The sequence below is a fragment of the Aotus nancymaae genome, unplaced genomic scaffold, assembly GCF_030222135.1.
Source record: "Aotus nancymaae isolate 86718 unplaced genomic scaffold, 86718_ANA_hifiasm-v0.15.2.pri h1tg000036l, whole genome shotgun sequence".
Taxonomy (NCBI): domain Eukaryota; kingdom Metazoa; phylum Chordata; class Mammalia; order Primates; family Aotidae; genus Aotus; species Aotus nancymaae.
Window position 1 is genome coordinate 652,766 of NW_026988450.1, and position 27,082 is coordinate 679,847.

At 40.5% G+C, this 27,082-nt stretch overlaps 1 protein-coding gene across 2 annotated transcripts in view; it reads right to left on the reverse strand.

Annotated features, from left to right (window-relative positions):
- PRKDC (protein kinase, DNA-activated, catalytic subunit) overlaps window positions 1–27,082 on the reverse strand; it is a 184,532-nt gene that overhangs the window by 123,061 nt on the left and 34,389 nt on the right. For both annotated transcript variants that reach the window (XM_064384164.1, XM_064384163.1), the window contains exons 21-27: window positions 26,549–26,708; window positions 18,015–18,121; window positions 12,814–12,904; window positions 11,082–11,245; window positions 8,895–9,047; window positions 3,957–4,064; window positions 1,318–1,544 (exon numbers count right to left, since the gene is read on the reverse strand). In XM_064384164.1, coding sequence (XP_064240234.1) covers window positions 1,318–1,544; window positions 3,957–4,064; window positions 8,895–9,047; window positions 11,082–11,245; window positions 12,814–12,904; window positions 18,015–18,121; window positions 26,549–26,708 — 1,010 coding nt within the window. The remainder of the gene's footprint in view (window positions 1–1,317; window positions 1,545–3,956; window positions 4,065–8,894; window positions 9,048–11,081; window positions 11,246–12,813; window positions 12,905–18,014; window positions 18,122–26,548; window positions 26,709–27,082) is intronic.

The window sequence follows — 27,082 nt, forward strand, 5'->3', positions numbered from 1 at the left end:
GACCAGCCTAACATGGTGAAACCCCGTCTCTACTAAAAATACAAAAATCAGCCGGGTGTGGCGGTGGGCTCCTATAGTCCTAGCTACTCAGGAGGCTAAGGCAGAGAGAGTTGCTTGACCCCAGGAGGCCAGGTTGCAGTGAGCCAAGATCATGCCACTGAACTCCAGCCTGGGAGACAGAGTGAAACTCTTTCTCAAAAAAAAACAAAAAACAAAAACAAACAAACAAAAAAAACCCCACAAAACAAAACATTAAACAACCTAAAATACTTCTCAAAGATACTTCTTCAATCACAGACTAGAAAAAGGCTACACGAATCAGAGGCAGCACTCACTCTGTTTCCACACACAAGTGACTCCGTCCCTTGAGTCTGCATAAATGCTCATTTATCTATGTGATTATTATCTATGTGTCCTTCTGAAATGTAACCTGCGTAAAGGGCTGTTATCATCATACCTCCAACATGGGCTCAATGCCCGGCACATCATATTCTTTTTTTTTTTTTCCAGCTTTTAAGTTCAGGGGTACAGGTGCAGGATGTGAGGTTTGTTACACTGGTAAATGTGGCACATATTTCTAATGAGGAATGCTGAATCAATGAATGAACACCACTGCCTTAGGTCAGTGACCATTGGTGTTTTTTCTTGGACCTCGCAAATGGCCTCTTCACTGGTGTCCCAGTCTTCAGTCTACTCAGACTCGCTCTCCACGCAGCTACCAGCAAGTGCATTTTAGAAGGAAATCTGAAGACATCTCTCCCTGCACCCACTTCTCCACAGATCCCCTGTCACTAGCGGTGACCTATGCTCCCCGCTACAGCAGGCAGAGCCCTCCTCACCAGCCTCACAACACCTGCCTCCAAACCTCAAACCTCAAAGGCCTTTATCGCCTCAGACACCTTCCTGTTTCTTATCTCTAGCCCTCACCAAAATGCCTTGGCCGACTTCCATTCATCCTTCAAGTCTCATCTCCGATATAAACCCTAGCAAGAGGCCTCAGCTAACCTGCTCACTCCGAATTAGCTGCTCCTCATCTGTGCACCCAAAGCCCTTGTATATATGTCTTTTGTTACATCTCCAATACTGCTGAGATAATGTTTATAAACATTTCTCAGCAGTTTCCAAGCTTCTTGAGTACAAACTGAATTTTAACTCTTGTAATTCCCAGAAGACAGCACAGTATCCGGTACATAATTATTTACTAAATGCAGGATATATGAATACACAGATACACAGAGTGAAACTCTAAGTCACTTTTCAAAACCACAAGTTTAAAGAGCACCTTGGACAGGCTTCCTTGTTGTGTAGCTTACAAACCTGAATTCCCTGTAGATATTATTAAAGGCGAGTGATGCTCCCAGCCTCTTGAAAGCATTTGGGTGAAGTGCGAGGCTGTACAGTCGCTTGAAAAGTGATTTGGTGTTTACTGGACTCTTCTCCTGCTGCTGTGGTGTTGTTTGTTTAATGGACCACTTAAGGAATTCTCGAATACACCTACCACAGAAATCTCTTAACGTACTGTCAACAGAGTCCACGATTCCATCCTGAAACAAAACAAAGAGACCTTGACTGTATCCATTCTTGTAACCACTGACAACTGAATACCCTTGATCTATCTAACTAAAGTATGTTAAAATTAATTTATACCTCTAGTCAAGAAAAAAATAAACACTAGTAAGACCAATCTCCACAGTTTATCCAGAATCTAGGCTTGAATAACCATTTCCTTCAGACATAATCAAAACATTTTCTTTTAAACAAATAAATAAACTGAAAATCCATGAAGAAGGGAGAGAAAACTTTAATTAAAACAATCTTTCCCTTCCCTAAAAAAAAAATAGCTACATCTAAGAATTTCTGAGGAATTCTGGTTTGATTTTACTCCGTAACAGCATCTGAGACACTTTGCATATTGAAGTTAAAGAGAATAAGCCCCTTGGAAGTTCGAAAGAAACCATACTGTTCCATAAAGGAAAATCCTATGGAGGCATGAAGAGCAGCCCCCATAAAGGCACTGAATACCTGCTGAAAAGAGTTATGGCCATTTGGCCAGTGACCACACAGAGATATATTCTGCTTAATGCTTTGTTTCCTTCTATACATGATGTTCTCTCAGATCTATAAAGAAAAGTTTAACTTGAAAAATGTGCACTCAAAATTGAAATGAGGGAGTTTTGCCGAACACGTCCAGTTATTTGCTACATACAAAATCCTTTCCTGCAGGAGTAATTAGAACTCAAAAAGGTAACACAAGCCATGAGCATGTGAGGAGGGGTGCTTCCTGCTTCTCAGATAGAGGTCACCAGCTCCGTGTGCTGCCGTCAGGGAACGCATGGCCCCCCTTCACTTGACTGCTGTGCTACCGAGTTCACCCCGCTTCTCTTTCCTCGACTATCTCATTCTACTTAGCAGATTTCTTTCTGAAGCTATTACTTAATCTACCTTCAAGGATCAAAAGGGAGAAAAGAAACAGAAACAACTAAAATAAAAACTTGGTAACAGAAACATTATAATGAAATTATCTGAAGGCAAATAAGCCATAAATTAACTTTAATTAACTGTATTTATTATAGGTAAGATTCACTGGTAGACACGGCAGGGAATTAAATTACAGGTATAAACACGTCACCACCCTAACGGACGTTCAGTCACTCCCTCCTACCCATAAAGTGACCACAAAGAAGGGTCACACTCAGAGTACACTACCAGCAGCATAACCAGGACTGTGTGGCAATGTAAACTTATTTGCACACGTTCAAAAATTATAGTAAAATAATCATCAAAAGACCCTACAGTTTAGCTGGCCTCACTGCCTCTGCCCTCAGTGAGCTGGTGACCAAATTCTAAGACACGGCTTATCTGTGTCAGTAGAGCTCTGCGTAAAAGGCTAACTGCCGTTTCCACGGCCCTTTAGTTAATGAATCTGAGTATAGGAGAAAATCTGATATGATCACAAATTCCTCTCATTTTTTATTTTTGAGATGGAGTCTTGCTCGGCCATCCAGGCTGGAGTGCAGTAGTGCGATCTCAGCTCACTGCAACCTCTGCCTCCCAGTTTGAAGCTATTCTCATGCCTAATCCACCTGGGGAGCTGGGACTACAGGTATATACCACTATGCCCAGCTAATTTTTGTATTTTTAATAGAGACAGGATTTCTCCATGTTGGCCAGGTTGGTCTCCAACTCCTGGGATCAAGCAATCTGCCTGACTCAACCTCCCAAAGTATTGGGATTACAGGCATGAGCCACTGTGATCAGCTGGGTATTTCTTTTTTTAAGAGCTACCACAACTGATGAAGTCTAAGAACATTCTTACTCCTCACACCCTCCATACACATGCACACGCACACACACTCACACCATTAATGTAGATGAAACTTGTTAGGTCTTATAACCATCCTACCAGAAACAGAACAAAACGTAAGAACTAGCATTTAGTTGCAGATATTTAAAAGTAACACTCAAGAAAGTACATATGGCACCATGTCCACTACAACATCATTTCACAAATAGAAAAGAAGAAAAGAATCGAGCTACATGCAATATTTTGGGATTCTGAAAGGTAACTTTTGTTAAACTTCTGAATATACATCAGCCAGCCTAGTGCAGTGGCTCACACCTATAATCTCACCACTCTGGGAGGCCAAGGTGGGTGGATCACTTGAGGTCTGGAGTAAGACCAGACTGGCCAACAAGGTGAAACCTCGTCTCTACTTAAAATACAGAAAATTAGGCAGGTATGGTGGGGCACGCCTGTAGTCTCAGCTATTCAGAAGGCTGAGACAGGAGAATTGCTTGATCCTAGGAGGAGGAGTTTGCAGTGAGCCGAGATCGTGCCATTGCATTCTAGCCTGGGCAACAGAGTGAGACTGTGTCTCAAAAACATAAATAAATAAACAAATATCAAATACAACTTATCAATGGGAATACAAGGAAAAGAATTAACTATTACTTACCAATATAGCTTCTAGTAAGGCGACAGTATCCTGACTTTCAAATTTCTTATTGTTAGTGAACCAGTGAATCAGCTGCATAACCAGTGGCTCGTATAGTTGCCTCGTCACCTGAAGAAAGAATATCATTAGCGTTCATTCCCTTCATGCTGAAGAAATTCTACACTGTAAGAGTCCCATTTAAATGGCATTTGCAGTGGGGTAAAATTAACCAACACTACCACCATGATTGTATTAGTTTCCTTTTTTAGTTCAGGCTCAAGTGATCCTCCCACCTCAGCCTCCAGAATAGCTAGGACTACAGGCATGTCCCACCACGCCCAGCTAACTTACTTTTTTTTTTTTTTTTTTTTTTTTTGAGAGACAGAGTCCTACTATGTTGCTCAGGCTGGCCTTGAACTCCTGGCCTCAAGTGATCCTCCCACCTCAGCCTCCCAAAGTGCAGGGATTACAGGTATGAGCCCCCATCCTCAGTCCCATTAGTTTCCTTTTGTTGTTTAATTCCATGATGAAGGTCCATCAAAGAAAAATACGCATACTAAAGCTCATTGTTCCTTTGATGCAACGGCAATTTAGGGTACATATTGTTGGGTTTTTAACTCATCTTAGTAATTTGAGCTTCAATATGCACACGGGATATTCTAGATTACCAACAGATAATCATTATTCAACTATTATATAAAGGAAATAATCCCGTGGTTCCCTAACAGCTTAACTGTCCCCCTTGTGGTGACAAAACGAAAGCCCAATCAATGTCCTATATATACAAATTTAAAGCCTGTACCACAGGGGAAGAACACAGAAAAACAGATTTAATCTGCTTATGTTCAGAACAAAGAGGAAACTGCCTCTCCCACTGCTGCCAAAAGAAGGGGAAAAAACCTCTACAGAGATGGGATGAAAAGGATCCTAGGTCTAATCTTCTGGAACACAAATAAAGCCTCTCCAGGAGCCAGACAGCCCCATGCTCTCTGGCTTTGTAAAACCAAGACGTCTCCAGGCCTGAACTCCTTCCTTCTGAAAAGTAAACCCATACCCAAGGGAGCAGAGCTCCTGTCTTCCTGGAAGCTTGGAAGTGTAACCTAGTGGCCTGGTCAAGGTGTGCCCATCTTGGGACAGTAAGAGAATTGGATCAGAGCAATTATAACTAGACAAACTGCTTCAGATCTAATCCTCATTATACACGAGAGTAAAATGCTGGCCAGGCACAGGGGCTCACGCCCCTAATCCCAGCATTTTGAGAGGCCAAGTCAGGAAGGTTGTTTGAAGCCAGTTCAAGACCAACCTGGGCAACATAGCAAGACCCTGTCTCTAAAAAAATTATTTTTTAATTAGCTGGGCATGATGGTGAGTGCCTGTAGTCCCAGCTACTCATGAGGCTGAGACGAGTGGATGGTTTGGGTCCAGGAGATGGAGGCTGCAGGGAGCTATGATTGTGCCACTGCACTCCAGCATGGGTGACAGAGGGACACGGTGTTTAAATAAGATAAAAATGGTCAGGCTCAGTGGCTCGTGCCTGTAACCCCAGCACTTCTGGAGGCCAAGGAGGGCGGATCACTTGAGGTCAGGAATTTGTGACCAGCCTGGCCAAAATAATGAAACCCCATCTCTACTAAAAATCCAAAAATTAGCTGGGTGTGGTGGTGGGCACCTGTAATCCCAGCTGCTCCGGAGGCTGATGCAGAAGAATGGCTTGCACTGGGAGGTAGAGGTTGCAGTGAGCTAAGGTTGCGCCACTGCACTCCAGACAGAGTGAGACTCCATATCAAAAAAAAAAAAAAAGAAAAGAAAAACAAAGAGTGAAATGCTTGTGGTGGAAGTTAAGGCAAACACTTCCTAAGCTGATATCCTGTACATTTCCGCTTCAGAGGCCATGGCTTTTATAGGAGCACTGAGCCATCCAAGAGAGCTTTATTCCCCAGTTACTGAGCTCGACAATGAAGTACTTTGCTATTAGAGGTCCCTACTGTAGTTAATAACACCTCAAAAACCAGGCAAAATGTCCCAGGGCTCAGGCTAAATAACACAGAGACTCTTCCAAAGAGTTTTTTTTTTTAGCCTTTTAAGCTATATTTCCCCCAATACCTTCACTGGCCTCTATGAAGCAATTTTTAAGATTAATCAATATAAAAGGGTTTTAACTTTCAGTTTAAAAGTTTAACCTGGTCTTAAAACATCACTTTTTTTTCCCCACAAAGGTATCATACTATTTTATTCTTAGTACAGAAGTTTTTAAATACATGTATACATAGCTAAATATATATATAATATACAGATATCCCTTTATAGAAAACCATCCCTCTCAATCCTACATCCCAAAGGTAATCACCATTAACTTTCAAAATAGTTTATTTATGTACATTTTTTGTTTTGTGTTGTTTTTGCAGTAACACTGTTAGATTGGTTCGGCCAAAATCCTCTCGACGCCTGACGCTTCCTCTTCGTGATTTTCCAACCACTGACCCTGACCCTACTCCTTGGCTATCAATCTCCCTGGTCAATGAGCATTTAGAGTAGAGCCCAATCCCTCTCCGGTAGTGGAAAAGCCCACTGGAGTAGGCGCTTTAATAGTTTGCCTTAACATCTTTAATGAATGTCACATTTTTTTCTTTAACATTGTTAGTAACTGACCTAACACCATTTATTAAATGACCCATTTCCCACTTAAATGACCTCCTACCATACACGCAATTTTCACATACACCCAAGGGGCCACTTCCCAGCACCTAGCTCTCTTACCGAGCCATCTGTGCACTGGTTCAACCTCTTAAACTCCATAAGGCTCCTTTTTAACACCTGCTACACAAGACTCCCTCCACCATGCTACCTTTCAAAATGGGTCTTGCTTAGGCTCAAGCAATTATTCCTTCAGAGTGATAATTTTTTTAAGTGAAAAAATAAAATTAATTCTGGATATTTTTTACTGAAATTACACCAGAGTTATCAATTAATTTGGGAAAACTGACTTTTTTTTCAGTAATGAGTCTTCTAGCTCAAGTATATAGGCTACTCATCTCTATAGTTGTAAAATACTTTTGCCTGGCTCACTGAAGTTTATTCTTGCATCTGTTGTTTGATGCTGCTATCAACAAGATGTTATAGACATATTTTTCAAGTGGTCAATACTGATATATCAATTATATGAGACTAATTTAAGAAAATAGCTGATATATGAAAATTCTGTGTGTATAATTTATCAGTGTTTTCCTTTATCAGTTTCTCAGCTGATAAGCTTAAGCCTGGCCTTCCAGATTTCTGAAAATAATTATATTCAAAATAATAAACTTCTCTCCTTCCTAATATTCCTTCTATGATTTTCTTATCTTACATTATTGACTGGAATTTCCCAAATAGTAGGGCTGATGTCCTAGCCTTACTAGCCCAGTAACAATCATCTTTTGATTGCCAAGAGCCAACTGCTGAAGCAGATGCTGCAGAGAGAGAGAGAGAGAGCAAGGAACACCAGGCTCTGTCCATGCTCTCAGAGGACTCACAGACCTTGAGAGGGTCGGATGCTAAACATGGAAATAACTACTTGCAAGTGAAGCACTGACCCTTCCCAGAAATAGGCAGTGTTCCTGTGCTGGGTAGAAGCACAAAGGAGTATCGGTACTTCACACAGAGGATGACTTGGCTGCTCGAGATTCAGGCTGACGTTCTAACAGATTAAAGATCATGTGAAACTACTAGTTCATCAGGAGCTGCCAAATGCCTTCCAGGCTTCCGTGGAGAGGTTCACTGCTACGTTAAATCTACTTCTGTCATAAGTTACCAGTTTTCACCATGAACTCTACTTAACCACAGTACATCTGAACATACTGCTAGACTATACCCACTCATGTATACTGCAGAATTTTCCAACTGCATTATAAATGAGTTTTGTGTTTTATTTTCATTTATTTCATTTATTTATTTTTTTTTGAGACAGTCTTGCACTGCTGCCTGGGTTGGAGTGCAGTAGCGTAATCTCAGCTCACTGCAGCCTCCGCCTCCTAGGTTCAAGTGATTCTTGTGCCTCAGCCTCACGAGTAGCTGGGATTACAGGTATGCGCCACCATGCCTAGCTAATTTTTCATAAAGACAAGGTTTCTCCATGTTGGTCAGGCTGATCTGGAACTCCCAACCTCAGGTGATCTTGCGTTTCAGTTTCATGTGTGTACTCTATTTCTTATCTTTTTCTGCGTTATGGCAGCAGTGAAGGATTTGTCCATAAAGTCATCAGATATAGGTCACTTGCCAGCATTTCCAACCTTCTCCATGACTATAAGCCATGGCCATTTTTTTTTATTTATTTTGAGAATGAGTCTCATCTCCCTCTGTAGCCCAAGCTAGAGTGCAGTGGCGTGATCTCAGCTCACTGCAACGTCCACCTCCTGGATTCAAGTGATTCTCCTGCCTCAGCCTCTCTAGTACCTGGGAATACAGGTGTACACTACCACACCTAGCTAATTTTTGTATTTTTAGTAGAGATGGGGGTTTTACCATGTTTGCCAGGCTGGTCTTGAACTCCTGACCTCAGGTGATCTACCCACCTCGGCCTCCCAAAGTGCTGGGATTACAGGTGCAAGCCACCGCTCCCGGCCCATGGTTATTTCTCTGTTCTTCCACCTGTGAAAGACTACGTTTGTCCATGAGAGGAGTGAGAGATGATTCACCGTTAGATGCCTGGGAAGGCTCTCAGTAACTTTTAACTACAACAACAATTCCCAAACTCTGAGACACACTAAAAGTGGAGGGGAGAGTTTTAGGACTCCTGGTGCCCAGGTTGTGCCCAGGTCATGAACATGCCCGATTAAACCAGAGCACCTGGGGTAGCAGCCAGGCAGCAGTATTGTTAATGATCTCCAAGTAATTCCAATATGCAGCATGCCTTGCTAACCATTGAACCAAACAAACCAAACTTTTAAAGTTTTACAACTGTTTCGGATTCAAAGCCCTTACCTGATCAACATCACACGCAAGTCGAAGTAGCACAGGAAACGTCCGCTTATAGAGCTGGTACATGGGTGGGACTCCCTGTCCCCCTTCTGGCATCTGAGTGGCTTTGCCCAACATAAACATAACCATGCTATGTAAAAGTTCACAGGCTGCAACCTAAAACAGACCAGAAGGACAGCAAAGTCTAAGTAATCATGTTGATGACAAGAGAATATTTGAAATGTCACTCAATTTAGCCCTTTAAGAAGAAAAATTTCAATGCAGATAACTATCATTAACCCCAATATAAATTAACTAGAATAAGCATTTCTTGTTGTATAAAACTAATGATTCTATTCACTTTGTTAACTAAGAACTAAGAATTAAAATTTAAGAGCTTTAGAAATTGACACCAATACGTTCTTGAGAAGTATATTTCACTGCTGTCATATTAAAGAACTATATAACTTTGCTTCATCTGTTAGCACGTTTTCAACCATTACTTTTAGTAAAAATACTTTTGAAGCACTATAGAAAATGTACAGATAAATACTTGCACACCTCATTTTATGACGCTTTGGACACAATGTGTTTTGTAACAAATTGTAGGTCTGTGGCAACGCTGCATTGAAAAAGTCTATTGGCAAAATTCTTCCAACATCATGTGCTCGCTTTGTTAGCATTTCTAAGCAACAAAGTATTTTAAATTGAAGCATGTAAATTGAAGTATGTATTTTTTAAGTCCCAATGCCACTACACACTAAATAGACCACAGTATAGTGTAAACATAGCTTTCATGTGTACTGAAATACCAAAAAACTGATGTGATTTGCTACATTGAGATATATATATGTATTTTGAGACAGAGTGTCGCTCTGTCACCCAGGCTTGAGAACAATGGCATGATCTCGGCTCACTGCAACCTCTGCCTCCCAGGTTCAAGCAATTCTCCTACCTCAGCCTCCAAAGTAGCTGAGATTACAGGCATGCACCACCAGGTCCAGCTAATTTTTGCATTTTTAGTAGACGTAGGGTTTCACCACATTGGCCAGGCTGGTCTCAAACTCCTGACCTCAGGTAATCTGCCTGCCTCTGCCTGCCCAAATGCTGGGATTATAGGTGTGAGCCACCACGCCTGGCCAAGATATATTTTTTAAATTAATTCATTCATTTTTTATTATACTTTTAGTTCTGGGATACATGTGCAGAACGTGCAGGTTTGTTACATAGCTATGCATGCACCATGGTGGTTTGCAGCACCAATCAATCGGTCATGTACCTTAGGTATTTCACCGAATGCTATCCCTCACATAGCCCCCTACCCCGACACTCCCTAGTGTGTGATGTTCCCCTCCCTGTGTCCATGTGATCTCATTGTTCAACTCCCACTTATGAGTAAGAACATGTGGTGTCTGGTTTTCTGTTCCTCTGTTAGTTTGCTGAGAATGATGTGATGATTTCCAACTTCATTCATGTCCCTGCAAAAGACATGAACTCATTCTTTTTTATGGCTGAAGAGACACTAACTCTATTGCTGTGGTCTGGAGCTGAACCTGCAGTACCACCAAAGTATGCTACGCCAGCAAGAAAATTTGAGTATGTTTCTAATCTCCCAAAGTTAAGGGGATAACCAAGCATAGACTGATTATCACTCGTAAATGCCCTCAATATTGCATTTCATATATTGAAGAGCTTTTGGTATATTAACGTTTTGAAAGGCTTTTTTTTTTTTTTTTGAGACAGCATCTCACTCTGTGGCCCAGGCTGGAAGGCACAATCTCAGCTCGATCTGCAACCACAGCCTCCCAGGTTCAAACGGATTCTCCTGCCTCAACCTCTCGAGCAGCTGAGACTAGAGTCGCACGCCACCACGCCTTATTTTTGTATTTTTAGTAAACGAGGTTTCACCATCTTGGCCAGGCTGGTCTCAAACTCCTAACCTCAAGTGATCTGCCCGCCTCATCCTCCCAAATGCTGGGATCACAGGCGTGAGCCGCTGCACCCAGCCCAATTATCCATCAAGATGATTTATGCTTAACTTCCATTTATCAATGACACTGACTTCTAATAAGTAGTTTTCTAATACTATATTACAGAAAATACAAAACTTCTAATATTGGAATGGCTGAAGTGTGTTCTCTATTTCCTAACCAATATGTAATTTTAAAGCAATAGGCTCTACATAATGGGTGAAATGAAAAACAGAAGTACTTTAGTTTGTCTGTCACTGGCTGTCAGCGCCAATTCTGTGACCCGAGGAAGGAACACATCCAGGAAAATGACAGGCTTCATCTCTCTAAAGGGCACTGCAAAGCTCAGCCGCTTCTCTCTGTCCCAGGCCACATAACTCTTCATCATCTCATCTGAGGAGGTAACTGTTAGAAAGATTTAAGAAGAGGGTTTTTCCACTCGAAACATTTTTCATTTTATTAGCACTAGAATAGTGTCATAATTATTTACAAAATGAAACATTTCTAAGGCCAGCTGTTCTACATTCCGTTAAAGCGAAACACATTATTCATCTTTCCCTTTTCTTTTGCCTCAGATACGTAATTAAAACATTATAAATCAGTCTATTTAATTTAGAGTAAAATTATTTTTTTTTTTTTCAGATGAGTCTTGCTCTTTCACCAGGCTAGATTGCAGTGGCGCAGTATCAGCTTACTGCAACCTCCGCCTATGGGTTCAAGCAATTCTCCTGCCTCAGCCTCACAAGTAGCTGGGTCTACATGCAAGCACCACCACGCCCAGCTAATTTTTGTATTTTTAGTAGAGACAGGGTTTCATCATGTTGGCCAGAATGGTCTCTATCTCTTGACCTCGTGATCCACTGGCCTTGGCCTCCCAAAGTTTTGGGATTACAGGTGTTGAGTCACTGTGCCTGGCCTCATAAAATTACTTTAAAACAAGCCTAATAGTCTTGAATGTTTAATATCCAAATTCAGTGAGTTACTTATGGTATTTTGTGAAAAAAAGGTCAATGAACAGTATTTTTCTTTAAAAAAAAAAAAACTCATTAAAACACTTTACAGATACAGGCTCTAACTCCCAAAATGACCAAAAGTCACTAGTATATTTACCACCAAATTTCAAAAGTAAAAATACAGATGAATTTTTACTAATCAAAATGTGGATTTCTGGCAGAGCGTGGTGGCTCAGGTCAATAATCCCAGCATATTGGTAGGCCAAGGCTGGTGGATCACCTGAGGTCAGGAGTTGAAGACCAGCCTGGCCAACATGGTAAAACCGAATCTCTACTAAAAATACAAAACATTAGCCAGGAGTGGTGGCATCTGCCTGTAATCCCAACTAAGGAGCCTGAGGCAGGAGAATCCCTTGACCCGGGAGGTAGAGGTTGCAGTGACCCAAGATTGTGCCACTGCTCTCCTGCCTTGGTGACAGAGCAAGACTCCATCCCCAACCCCCACCAAAAAGTGGATTTTTAAAAAATTAAAATAGAGACAGCCTCTTGCTATGATGTTGCCCAGGCTAGCCTCCTGAGCTCAGGCAGTATCCTCCCACCTCAGCCAACCAAAGTGCTGGGATTACAGGCATCAGCCATCACACCCAACCTACTAATCAAATATGATAATTCTCATTTTTTAAAATTTCTAAAAATATCAAAATATTAACAATATTGATCTCAAAGAGATTAACTTGGAATTCTTGACGCTTTAATATAGCAAAGAGTAACAAATTACATTGTTTCAAACTAGATAACATGCTTAACAAGCTAGAACATTTGCTCTATTAGTACAGTGAATTACTATGGATACAGTCAAAGAATTTCATTAGGCAAGATATTATTCTTTATAATATAATCTTATTTTAAAATATGTAACTCATATATATAGAAGTAAACAGTCAGAATATATTATAACCTGGATATAACTAAATAAAAGCACAAATATATCTACGGAGGTTATTTTAAAAGAAAGTTTACCTGTCAGAAGATTTTTGTTTATTTGTCCTCCCAGAGATCCAAGCATTTGTACTACTCTAATTCTTATTTCTTCTAAGGATATTGCTTCACTCTGTAAATTTGAACAATTGTATATGTATGACTACAAACGGGTTAAAGATTAAACAGAAGTCGAAAGGAAGAAACTCTTTGACACCAATTAGATGTCCATTTCCTAGACCAGCAGTTCCAAGCTTTTTGACAGGATCCTTTCCGTTCTTAAGAAATATCAAGGACCCCCGAAGAGCCTTGTTTTATGTAGGTCCTGTTTATCAGTATTAATGACATTAGAACTTGAAACTTAGAAATTATGTAAATATTTAATTAAAACTACTAAACCCATTACATGTTAACAAATGACACACTTTTATAAAAAGTAACTATTTTTCAAAGAAACAAAAACTATGGGCAAAGTGATCCTGTTTCACAGTAGTGCAGACCCCTTCACAGGCTAGCTCACTGGGGGACAGTCTGAGCCTCACAGCAACGTGTAGTTGGAAAACCAGGCAGGAAATTATAAATAGTCTTTTTAGGTAACTGTGGTTATTCTTATTTGATAGTAGCAAAACTGAACCATCAGTAGTGTCTTAAAGGTTAGTTACAACGTGGAATCTGAATTGCTATCATGAACTCTATGTACTCTACTACTTTAAAATCCAGTGGCTGATCTTGCACTTTGAGTGGATTTTTCATCCACGTATAATTTGGAAACATTATGTATTCCTCATCTGAAAATACTGGTTCAGTGGATTGTATCCCACATGTTGACACATTTCATCATATACGCAAAAAATAACATCAGCAAGTATCATCACCAATCTTACAGAAAAAATCTTAGGCCAGGCGCGGTGGCTCACACCTGTAATTCCAGCACTTTCCGAGTCCAAGGTGGGTGGATCATGAGGTCAGGAGTTCGAGACCAGCCTGACCAACATAGTGAAATCCCGTCTCTACTAAAACTACAAAAATTAGCTGGGCATGGTGCTGCGCGCCTACAATCTCAGCTCCTCAGGAGTGTGAGGTAGAAGAATCGCTTGAACCTGGGAGGCAGAGGCTACCACTGCACTCCAGCCTGAGCGACAGAGTGAGACTCCGTCTCAAAAAAAAAAAAAGAAAAAAAGAAAAAATCTTTAAGTAATAAGAAGCTATCAAACTTACTTGCAATAGCTACAAGTTTTCCCAAATTTTACAGTTCACTTAAAAGCTTGAATTTTATCACTGGCAACAGATTTTCAAAAGTTTTCCTTGAAGTGGCACGCTCTGTTCATTTTAGAGAAAATGTCTGCCACACATCCACCTCTGAATAACCTCAGTGTGCGTGTGTCAGTTGCCATTTCTTTTTTTTTTTTTTTTTGAAAGAAAAAGAGAAAGAAAGAAAAAAAATGAAGAAGAGGAAGAAAAAGGAAGAGAAAGAGAGAGAGAAAATGGGAGTATTGCTTTCTTGCCCAGGCTAGAATGCAGTTTAGTAATGGGTATTGAAAACCTCTTTTATACCAATAATTATACTTGATGTAGACGGGAAGGAATAAGGGAAGAAAATAACAAACAAGCAGCCAACCAATATTTCATTTAAACCTATGAAATGCTCTGCGATTACTGAGGAGTGATTTACTTCCAATTGTGTAGTCACTTTTGGAATAAGTGTGAGGTGGTAATGTATGATTTGTGTATTTGAAGTGGAGAGTTCTGTAAATGTTTATTAAGTTTACTTGTTCCGGGTCTGAGTTCAAGTCCTAGATGTCCTTGTTAATTTTCTGTCTCGTTGATCTATAGAATCGTTAGCTCTTCTTGATACATTGATCCTTTTGCCATTATGTAATGTCCTTCTTTGCCTCTTTTGATCTTTGTTGCTTTAAAGTCTACTTTATCAGAGGCGAGAATTGCATCTCCTGCTTTTTGTTTATTTGTTTATTTTTACTCTCTGATTGGTTGATAAATCTTCCTCCTTCTCTTTGTTTTGAGTCTTTGTGTATCGTTGCATGTGACATGGGTCTGGATACAGCATACCGATGGGTTTTGGCTTTTTATCCGATTAGAATATATATATAGGTTTAATACCGGCGTTTGATGCTAGCTGGCTGTTTTCCCCATTAGTTAGTGTAAATTTTTCATTGTGTTAACACTCTTTGCTTATTGATATATTTTTGGAAAGGCTGATATTGGTTGTTCCTTTATATGTATAGTGTTTCTTTCAGAAGCTCTTGTAAAGCAGGCCTGGCGGTGGTGAACTCTCTAAGTACTTGTTTGTTCGCAAAAGATTTAATTTTTCCTTCGATTATAAAGCTTAGTTTGGCTGGACAGGAAATTCTGGGTTGAAAGTTCTTTTCTTTAAGGATGTTAAATATTGGTCCCCACTCTTTTCTGGCTTGTAGGGTTTCTGCTGAGAGATCTGCTGTAAGTCTGATAGGTTTCCCTTTATGGGTAACCTGACCTTTCTCTCTGGCTGCCCTTAGTATTTTCTCCTTCATTTCAACCCTAATAAATCTGGCCATTATGTGCCTTGGGGTTGGTCTTCTTGAAGAATATCTTTGTGGTGTTCTCTGTATTACCTGGAGTTGAATATTACCCTGCCTTGCTAGGTTGGGAAAGTTTTCCTGAATGATATCCTGAAGAGTATTTTCCAACTTGGATTCATTCTCTTCATCACATTCAGGTACACCTATCAAACGTAAATTAGGTCTTTTCACATAGTCTCATATTTCCTGGAGACTTTGCTCATTCCTTTTCATCCTTTTTTCTCCATTCTTGTCTTCTCGTTTCATTTCACTGAGCTGGTCCTCGACTTCTGATATCCTTTCTTCTGCTTGATCAATTCGACTGTTTAAACTTGTGCATACTTCGCGAAGTTCTCGTGTTGTATTTTTCAGCTCCATGAATTCACTTATATTCTTCTCTAAATTGTCCATTCTCGTTAACATTTCGTCAAACCTTTTCTCAAGGTTCTTAGTTTCTTTGCATTGGGTTAGAACAAGTTCTTTTAATTCACAGAAGTTTCTTATCACCCACGTTTTGAAACCTGCTTCTGTTACTGGAACACAGGTGTAATCTATTAAGCCTTGTTCCGTTACTGATGAGGAATTGTGATCCCCTGTAGAGGGAGAGGCACTCTGATTTTGAGTGTTCTCTGCCTTTTTAGGTTGGTTTCTTCCCTTCATTATATATTTATCCGTCTGTCGTCTTTGTAATTACCGACTTTCTAACTAGGTCTCTGAGCTGACGTCCAACTTGTTGATTCCCAGCGCCGAAATCTGAGCAATCCACTGCGCCGGCCAAGACAGCGGTGTTAAGATTGATGGTGCTTTTCTGCCCGGGATTCTCCGGACTCTGCACCAAGAACTGGCGCGTTAAGGCGCCAGCAAAACCGCCACGCCGGCCACAAGAGTCACGCTGGCGACCCGTGGGGCTCCTCTGCTGGGAATCTCCTAGTCCGTGAGCAACAAATACTCGTCTGAAAGTGTGGCGTCCTCTCATTCTCTGTGCTTTCACTAGGAATTATGAGCCCGAGCTGCTAGTGATCAGCCATCTTGGATCTCTCCAGGTTAATCGTCAGTTGTCCTTTCAATAAAAATTGTGTCCACAAAACAGTGGCTACTTCACTCCCAGTTCAAAGCACCATACAGTGCTTTTTCTCCATATAGCTGTCACATCTCACTATGCAGGCCTGCTTCATGCGCACCTACTGCTTCACACACAGAATATTCTTAAAAATCTGTGCTCAGAGTCAATGCTAGGGAATCAACAGTGGTTGATTAGCATAATACCATGGTGCAAATAGACAGAGTAAAAATAGCTTTGGCCTTGCACCCTGGATCGCCCAGGGTCTAGCTATACTTAGAGAACCACGGTCCCAAGGAATTGGCACTGTATATCCGCACAAAAATTTTGGCAAAGCACAGTGGCACAAGCCTGTAATCCCTGCATTTGGGAGGCCGAGTTGGGCAGATTGCTTGAGCCCAGGAGTTCAAGACCAGCCTGGGCAACATGACAAAGCCTGTCTCTGCAAAAAATACAAAAATTAGCTAGGTATCGTGGCACATGCCTGTGGTTCTAGCTACTCAGGAGGCTGAGACAGGAGGATCACTTGCGTCTGGGAGGTTGAGGCTGCAGTGAGCTGAAATCACACCACTTCACTCCAGCCTGGGTGACAATGTGAGACCCTGCCTCAAAAACAAAATTAAAGCAATAAGAATAAAAGAAATTTTATTTGTAAAACTAGAGATATAGTCAAGTTGTTTTATCCTGCTGTGATAAAATTATAAAAAATTTTATGCTGCCGTTTCTAGTTTCATTCTAGTTTCTCAATCAAAAGGTGCCCAAAATGATGATGTAGGAAGAACTGACCCCAGAGTTTGCATTATCACTTTTAGATGTTAAAAGTTTTTCAAATTTTAATTTAGTTCATTCCAAAATATTCTAACTCAATTTTCTCTATTTACATCATTTTGACTATCATATCATATGGCTCATTCCAATAAAACTGGCCTCAAGAAATTATCACAAAAAAAAAAAGAAAAACCCCGAAAGAACAAAAAAGAAAACTGGAATGAACTAAACTTGATAAAATGACATTATTTAAGATCTAGCCACAAATGAAAGTCTTACGTATCCCTGGTATCAGTATTGTGACTTGCTTATTTAATATGAACCAGTTTACCTCTGATTATCCACTAAATACATTTGAGGGCAGGGATAAACAGAAAAACAAGACCAAAAAAATAAACAAAATAGTCAATATAGTTTATATTTTCATGGCTAAAAATATATTAATTTTTTTTGAGTCAGGCCACTGCCATTCCAGGCTGGAGTGCAGTGGTGTGATATTGCTCACTACAGCCTCAGCTTCCCCAGACACAGGTGATTCTCCCTCCTCAGCCCCCAGAGCAGCTAAGGCCACAGGCATGTGCCACCACACCCAGCTAATTTTTATATTTTTTAGTGGAGACAGGGTATTCCTAAGTTGCACCAGGCTTGGACCGAGCGATCTGCTGACCTCAGCCTCCTAAAGTGCTGGGATTACAGGTGTGAGCCACCATGCCTGGCCAATATATTAAAATTATTTCTATATTGTGCTCTACGTTGTATACAAAAACAACTAACATTTTAAATGAAGATTTTTACTTTCACAAGTTTAGACTCTGATCTCCGTATTATGTAAGGCACAGAAAATACAAAGGACTTCTTACTGATGAAAGGTTCTTTGCCTTCTTCAGATGCTTTAATGCGGCTTTATTAAATCCCTTCTGGGCAGCACGAGAAAGAGCAGACACTTCCCAGTTACTCTTGGTCTCATCTGTCAATAGTAAACAAAAATCCATTTAAAGTAGCATTCATTCATTCGTTCATTTAATGCACATTAGAGAGAACACATTATATTGTCAAATAGAAACATTAAATTCCTAATTTTAATTATGATTTTTAAAAAGTATGTTTCCAGAACAAAAAATACAAAATGGTGGTTGTTTTTAAACATCACTGTCTGCCAAAAGGAACATGCCTCCCTGAGGAAGCGGCTACCTCCAGGGTCGAGAAGAACCTGAATTATCTTGTGGCACAGGAGTGGCTCCCATGCATCACGCCTGGGCCAAATCTCAGACAATCCGAGCATCAAAACCAATCATGATGGCAAAAGATTAGACTCACTGAAAAAATAAGAATCTACAAATCTTACTAACATAGATAAATAACAGGGAAAGTTATTTATTGCAATAGAATGTCAACCAGGATGAAAGAAACGATAGGGGTAGGAAATCACCATTTTGTAACTACCGCCGTAAGAACTGATTCAGGAAGAACTGTCAGTGAATACTAAACTATCATGGTGAGCTCGAGGAGGAAGAAGAATATTTACAGTGTTAAAGTACCCCCCTATAAATTCCTTTTTTTTTTTTAAGCAATCATAAACTTACAGAGGACAGAGAGTACATAACTTCTTTCCTGGAGCACTGAGGGCACTGACTCCGACTCAAGACCTCACTGCCCACAACGCCTCAGTGTGTGTTTTCCAACAGGACATTCTCCCACACAGCGGCCCCACAGCCATCCAAACCAGATTACCAACATTCCCTCCTCAGCCCCACTCAGAGCTCGCCTAAGAATGTTTTTAATCAGGACAGCATATTGCACGTAGTTGACCTATCTCTTTAGTCTCTTTCAGACTGAAGCTGTTCTTCAGTATTTCCTTGCATTTCACAATTTGGACATTTAAAAAATTATATGCCAGTAATTTTATACAGGGTCCCTCCATTTGCATTTGTCTAATGTTTTCTCATGATTAGACTCAGGTTATGGGAACCAGTTGTAACATTTTACTAGTTCCCTTATTAACTGCTGAATTAAATAAACTTTGACACGTTCATTTTCTCTCTGCAGGGTCACAGTTCTACAACTATAAAGTAATTTCCAACAGTTCTGAGTTGTCCGGAGCATTCGCTGACACGGCCAGATGAGCTGCGCTGTGGGAGGGCACCTCCCGGTGGTTTAACCCCAGCAACTCTTCTCTTGGTTCCAGAATGAATCCCTGGCAGTGGGATTTTGTCTCTCTAGCTAGTTCTTCTCCTTTCTATAATTGGGTGGTTCGTTTGGTGACCTTCTATGGTAGATGTTAGAGTTCCACTCTCTAATGGGCCAGAGATGATAAGAGAATCTAGTTTTTGGTGGGTTCTTTTTTTTTTTTTTTTTTTAACTCCAGTTAAGAATCTTTATTCCACTGGGAAAAACAGATCTTTGATACCTGGACTATTCAGTATTTTCTATGTCTGTATCTCCTGGCTTTCGGCTCAAATTGCAGAACTGAAACTATTTCTAAGTTCTCTATGTATCTTTGCATCTATGTGTCTACGGTTAATAAAGGCCTATACCTAATTTTGTGTATAATGTTCTCCTGTATTTGGAGGGTATTGAAAAATTAGATCATAAAGTTTCTGAAATTAAAAGAGCTCTGTTCTGATTTATACAGATATGTAAATTACGTATTTCTAAAATTCTCCAAAAATAAAGAAGTTGAACAGTGTTTTAAATGTGCTGGACTTTAAAAATCTTTTAAGTTTTCCCAACTCAGGATGATTTAGGAATCCATATTCACATAATTAAGGCACATCTATAGAAAACAGACAAGTTTAATATTTTGGTTTAAATAAATATATTTTATGTATCAGTATTAAATATAATATGAACATATACTTTATTCTACTTGGCTTTGTTTTCTCTACAGTCATTTAGTCTAGTAAGCTAACATTACTTCTCATAACTTTTTTTAAATTGTGGTATAATATACGTAACATGAAATGTACTTTTTAACCATTTTTAGGTGTCTAATTGAGTGGCATTAATTACGTTCACAATGTTGTACAACCGTCACTACCTCCATCTCTAGACCTTTTAAAACATCTGAAACAGTCCTATACAACTTTTAAGATTATGAAAAATATAAGTCTATGGTCAACTAAAGTGAATCATTATCTAGTTAAACTTTTTATTTCCCCAGCAATTAACTGGAAGATAATCTCAAATATCTTTAGCTAATTTCCAAGCTTGGACTGACTGAACTAATGGATACTTTGGATAGTTGGGTACTCTGATAATTTCTAAGCAAAATCTTAATAAAATATTTAAATACTGATGAAAAGGCACAGTTTTGTGTTTCTGTGCTTTTCCTTCTTGCTTTTATAGGTCCTTGGAGACGGGAGCCTTGGGTCATGCTAACAGGCGTGTGCGCTGTCTCTTGGAGGGGCCGCAGACAGTGGTATTTGTGAGCTCCATGAGTCTCATACTGCTGGTGTGTGAGGCTCTTATCAATCACCCACCGCAGTTTTCTAGGTGAAACATGAGTTTAGTAAGCTGCAAAATTAACAAGTGGTTGTGTGGTTATATTAGAAGAATAGTACAAAAATACAATTGCATGCATGCTTTTGGGGTTTTTTTATTTTTTCATTTTTCTTTTTCAAGATGGTATCTTTTGCTCTATCGCCCAGGCTGGAGTGGAATGGCATGATCTGCCCTCACTGCAATCTCTGCCTCCCAGGTTCAAGCAATTCTGCCTCAGACTCCTGAGTAGGTGGGATTACAGGTGCATGCCACCAAATCTAGATAATTTTGGTATTTTTAGTAGAGCCAGCGTTTCGTAATGTTGGCCAGGTTGGTCTCAAACTCCTGACCTCAGGTGATCTGCCCACCTTGGCCTCCCAAAGTGCTGGGATTACAGGTCTAAGCCACTACACTCGACCTGGTTTTTCTTTTTTCTTGGATAACAGGCATGAGCCACAGCACCCAGTCTGATTTTTCTTTTTCCTTTCTTGGGACAGGGTCTCACTCTGTTACCTAGGCTACGGTGCAGTGGTACAATCATGAATCAGTGCAGCCTTAACCTCCAGACTCAAGCAATCCTCACACCTCACCCTCCCAAGTAGCTGAAACCACAGGCATGTACTATCACATCCAGCTAATTTTTAAATTTTTGTAAAGATGAGGTCTCCTTATGTCGCCCAGGCTGGTCTCAAACTCCTAGTCTTAAGCGATCCTCCACCCTTGGTCACTCAAAATAGTACCTAGGATTTCAGGTGTGAGCCACCGCACCTAGCCTACTTTTTATTTTTAAGGAAGGAGGATAGTTTCTCACAAAACAGTGAGTCTCAGGCTTTTTGGGATCTGGATCTCTTTCCAGAATTGGGAGTTACCCCACAGATCTTTGTTTTGTGGGTTAAAACTAGTAGAAGTTACCATATTGGAAACAGAAACAATGTTTTAAAGACTTATTGACTAATCTGGAGATCATGTTAACATTGCATAACATCTCAGTATTTCCATGAGAATAGTTCTGATCTCCCAGATTCCCTGGAAACTGATGTTTGACAGTTATGCCAACTGGTTTCAGAATATGAAGGGATATAACACAGGACAAATCTCGGAAAGTAACTATATGAGTCTGAAAACATAATTTGAAATGAGTTAAATTTCTAGCAAAGGTCACTCAACCTCGAAAAGTTTGCTTCTTTGGCTTAATGATTAAGGTCTTCGCCTATACCATGAGAAGTTTTTCTTCTTCTTTTTTTTTTTTGAGACGATATCTATCTCTGTGGCCCAGGCTGGAGTGCAATGGCCCAATCTCTACTCTCTGTGGCCCAGGCTGGAGTGCAGTGGCCCAATCTCTACTCTCTGTGGCCCAGGCTGGAGTGCAGTGGCCCAATCTCTGCTCACTGCAACCTCCACCTCCCGGGTTTAAGCAATTCTCCTGTCTCAGCCTCCTGAGTAGCTGGGATTACAGGTGTGCACCACCATGCCCAGCTAATTTTTTGTCTTTTTAGTAGAAGTGGGGTTTCATCTTGCTGGCCGGGCTGGTCTCAAACTCCTGACCTCAGGTGATCCACCCGCCTCTGCCTTCTGGTGTTCTGGGATTACAGGCGTGAGCCCCTGTGCTCAGCCAAGAAGGCATTCTTTCTATGTAATCTGCCGAGGTAGCAAAAGATTCACTGACTTACCAAAAAAACTTCTGAGCTTTATGCTGACTTAACTGTCTGAAAAAGGAGACTCAGGCCATGTGTCCTTAGCAGGAGAGGCCCAGAGTGGCAATGAGATCCCCCCAGCAAGCCACATCAGGACGCATGTGTGGCCCACAAGTCTGACTGCTAGTCAGTGGGCTAAGAAGGGCTCTACCGGGTGTCTCTGCTGTAAAGTCACTATTTTCACTCTCAATCATTAGTACGTGTTTGGGTGAGGTACTTTAAAACCAAGTGTGGTAGACTGAATTTTAAGACCGCTTCATGACCTGCTTCTGGAGTTCCTCCCATAACTATTGTGTCAATGGCAAAAGAGAGAGCATCCAGGTGCTCCTAAGCTAATCACACAAGCCCCTTCAAAGCAGTTTTCTGCAGCAAGTATTAGAAAAGGAAGTCAGACTTGGAGCATACGAGGAATTGAAAGTGCCATGCTGGCTGTGAAGGTGCAGGGGCCACCTAGGACACTCAGAGGCCTCCACAAACTGAGAATCACGCTCCAGCCATCAGTCAGCAAGGAGACAGGAACCTCAGTCCTCCAATCACATGAAACTGAATCCTGGTAACAACCTGGATGGGGAGTGAACAAGCCTGGCCTAGCCAACACTTCGATTTCAGCCATATGCCTCAGCCCATCTGGACTTGTGTCCTACAAATCTATGAAATAATTCACAGGTGCTATTTTAAGCTAAGTTTACAAGAACTTACTACCTACCCAAACAAACAAGCCAAAAAGCAAAAAACAAAAAAACTCCACTAGGAAACTTTAACGTGCTCATTTTACTTACTTCTATCTGTACCTGCTCACTGCTTCCTATTCCATGGATTATAATGTTTCCAAAGTATTTACTTTGATGCTCAAATCATCACTTATTTTGCCTGTGACATTTCCCCCATGATTCTTTGAACAAGTCCTTACTTTCTGGATGTTCTATAAGATATAGTATTCTAGGTTCATAATACATTTTCCTGGCCCCAGGCTGGAACCAAGGAGTCCGGGTTCCATTAATGTGAAATGCGCTGTAGTGCTGGGCATGATGGCTTCTGCCTGGAACCCCACCACTCTGGGAGGCCAAACTGGGCAGATCACTCGAGGTCAGGAGGTGGAGACCAGTCTGTTCAACATAGTAAGACTCCATCTCTACTAAAAATACAAAAATTAGCCAGGCATGATGGTGCATGCCTGTAATCTCAACTACCTGGGAGGCTGACATGGAAGGATCAATTGAGCCCAGCAGGCAGAGGTTGCAGTGAGCCAAGACTGCACCACTGCACTCCAGTCTGGGTAACAGAGTAAGACTCTGTATCAAAAAAAAAAAAAAAAATTAAAAAAGAAAATGCAATTTGGAGGCCATGACCCAGATGCCAGGTTTGCTTGTTTCTATTCAAGTACCACATTCCCAGGAAGGCCCCTTCAGTGGCCAGAGTACGTCTCTCTCTCTCTCTCTCTCTCTCTCTCTCTCTCTGTCTCTCTCTCTCTCTCTCTCTCTCTCACACACACACACACACACACACGCACACTCTATCTCTCTCTCCCTCTCAGTTCTATTTCCACATTTATTTAGATGCATCCATATGTGAATGTACATATGTAACTGGGGAGGGGCAGAGAGAGAGGGAGGACTATCAGTGTGGACTCCACCGTGTCCATTCCAGTTTCCTGTCTTTCTGTATTTGTAGCTCACTTCAACATGAGAAACCTAGTTTTTTTTATTCTCAATGAATTTATGTATTTATTCAATCCCCTATATGTAACCAAACTACTACCTCCATACCCTCCTCGCCCAGCCTGCACCCCGACACCCCAGACAGCTGTCCGAACATGTGGGTGCCTCATCTTGCTTGGTGGACTCCACGCCAGGCCGCCACTTAAGGCATGCCCTCCTCACATCCTCGAGAGCACCTGGGACCTCCCCCTGCCCAGCATCTACCTTCCTCTGTACCACCTAAAGACCTCAGGACTGATCACTCTAGGAAGGCCTCAAGTTACTAACTCACACAGAGGGAGAAATAGTAACTTGACAACCACAAAAAGATGATGCAAACACTGGCCAACTGGTTAGGGTGAAAACAGCCAGCAAAGGCACCAACTGTCCTAAAAGGACGCAGCATCAGCCCAAAACTCACCAAGAGGAAACTTCAGACAAACCTACATGGAAGGACACTGTACAAAATAACTGGCCTGCAGCCTTCAAAAATGTCAGGACATGAGAACTAAGAAAGCTTGAAGAACTATCCCACATGAAAGAAGGCTGAAGAGTTACAACTAAAAGTAACACATGAGCCTACATGTGTCACTAAAAAAGAAATTAATGGGACAAGTGAAAAATCTACACATGGACTATAATTTGGAAGAGTATGTACCCATGTTATTTTTCCTGATTTTGATAATGATACTGTAGTTATGTAAAAGAACATCCTTACTCTTAAGAAATATACAATGACATATTCAAGATCTATAATATCTTCGGCTTATTCACAATCAGTTCCTAAAAAAATGTCCCATGTAAATATAAAAACACACACGCATACAGCGGAGAAAGTACGGGGAATAACATAAATGGTACAAAATCTTAGTAACTGGTGAATCTACATGGAACACATGGAGTTCTTCTTACTGTTCAGGCAATTGTTCTGAAAGTTTCATATGTCAAAAAAAGTTTAAAATAGTAACTTTTGTCACCTAATTTTGCTTACTTTCTGCTTTTCTCAATTATCAAATCACCTTGAGAGTACGTATGTTTAACACGCAAATCCTTTAAAATAACAGTAACTTCCTTTATTAATCTAAAACAAATCTTTTCAATGAGTTAATTAACAACTCAAGAAAGAAAATACCACAAAGATATGTGTTACCAGATATATTCATTTAAGTGATATATTTGTCATGAATACTCAAATAATGGCACTCCTTATATAAATGTGAATTTTAAAAGCTATAAAGGTTAACTAGTTTGTAGTTTTGGTCTCCAAAATATACTTGTTATTATAATCTTTAAAAATTGTGACTCTTGGGGCCGGGTGCGGTGGCTCACGTCTGTAATCCCAGCACTTTGGGAGGCCGAGGTGGGTGGATCACGAGGTCAAGAGATCGAGACCATCCCGGTCAACATGGTGAAACCCCGTCTCTCCTAAAAATACAAAAAAATTAGCTGGGCATGGTGGCGCATGCCTGTAATCCCAGCTACTCAGGAGGCTGAGGCAGGAGAATTGCCTGAACCCAGGAGGCGGAGGTTGCAGTGAGACGAGATCGCACCACTGCACTCCAGCCTGGGTAACAAGAGCGAAACTCCGTCTCGAAAAAAAAAAAAAAAATGTGACTCTCTCTTCATGAACTCTGCATATTTACTGAGGATGTCACAAAAACCAGATATGGTGAATGAAACCTGTCACAACTTTCATAGAGTATTTCCAAGCCAATAAGATTTAACAATAAAATAATGCTTTACATAAGTAAAACCTGGTAACTTTTTTTCTGTATTTCTTTTCTTGGCCTCATGAAGAAAAAAAACCTTACAAATTAACAATTGACTTCTACTTTGACGACAGTAAAGTTGAAATTCTTAGAAATACTTCAGTCTTTCTCCCAACGGAATCTTTCTTTTTGCTTCCATCAGATGACAATGCCTCTTTTCATTCCAGTTTAAGTAAGTCTGTGCCCCCACCCTGACTCTGAAGTCCTACTTTTTCTTCTCTTGACTAGTAATATTTCTACCTGGCCAGATAACTTGTTTCTTTGACTCTTTTCCCAAACCTAGTTTTTCTATGATGACATTTTTGCCCTAATTTTTAATTAGCTACAATTAGTGTGCTTCATCAGTTCTAAAAAGCAATAAAAATCTAGTGAAATTAAGTAAAAATACAAAATTAGTATTGAATTTTCTGAAGGTTTTATTCCTGACTGATTTATTCAACAAGTTTTTTTGCAAAGCAGTATATTAGGAGCCATAAAAAGTCCCAAGGTATTTAAGACAGTGCTTATTATTGAAGATTTTATAAATATTAGTAAGCTATAAATAAATGAAAAATATTTTTAATATCTCAACTATATTTCTTAGTCATCCCAATTATGTTCAGATAAATTAGAGAAATTACAAAAATAGCAATCAAACATACTTTGAACATGCTGGGTTTAAATTTCAGAAGTTACAAAAATACAGCCCTACCTATTATAGTTATTCCATTTCCATTTTAATTACAGTACACAGAGCAATTCTTCTAAATCTTACCTGACAAGGCTGAAGTCTTCAGGTATCCATCCAGGCAGGGGAGAATATCTTTGTAATAAGGCTGCATTTCATTTTTCTGGATGTAAACTGACCATTCTTCTAGAGCATTCAGGCCTACTTCTGCCAAGGGGGCATAGCTCAGGCCCAATTTGAAAGCCATCTGTATGTTAATACAAACGAGTTAAACTGAAACGCAGGAAATATAAGATTTAAAGAAAAAATAGACTCATTAATTGTGGTTTCTAATGAATACTCCTTTTAATGCCGGACACCAGACACTGCTGGAGGTAAGTGGGTGTAGTCCAGGCAATTAGGAGGAAAGCAAGCACAGCAGCTGTCTGTGACTGTGGTACACCACAGAACTTTCAAGACACACAGGTTTAACTCTCACATCGACCTCCAAGTGCAGCTTAGAAGTCAACAAGGGTCGATGTCCCAAAGCCAGTAAGTGGCAGAAGCAGACCCTGACCCAGCTGTGCCTGCTGGGAAGCACCTGCTGGGACTGCCAGGGCAGGAGCACAATGTTTCCATGTG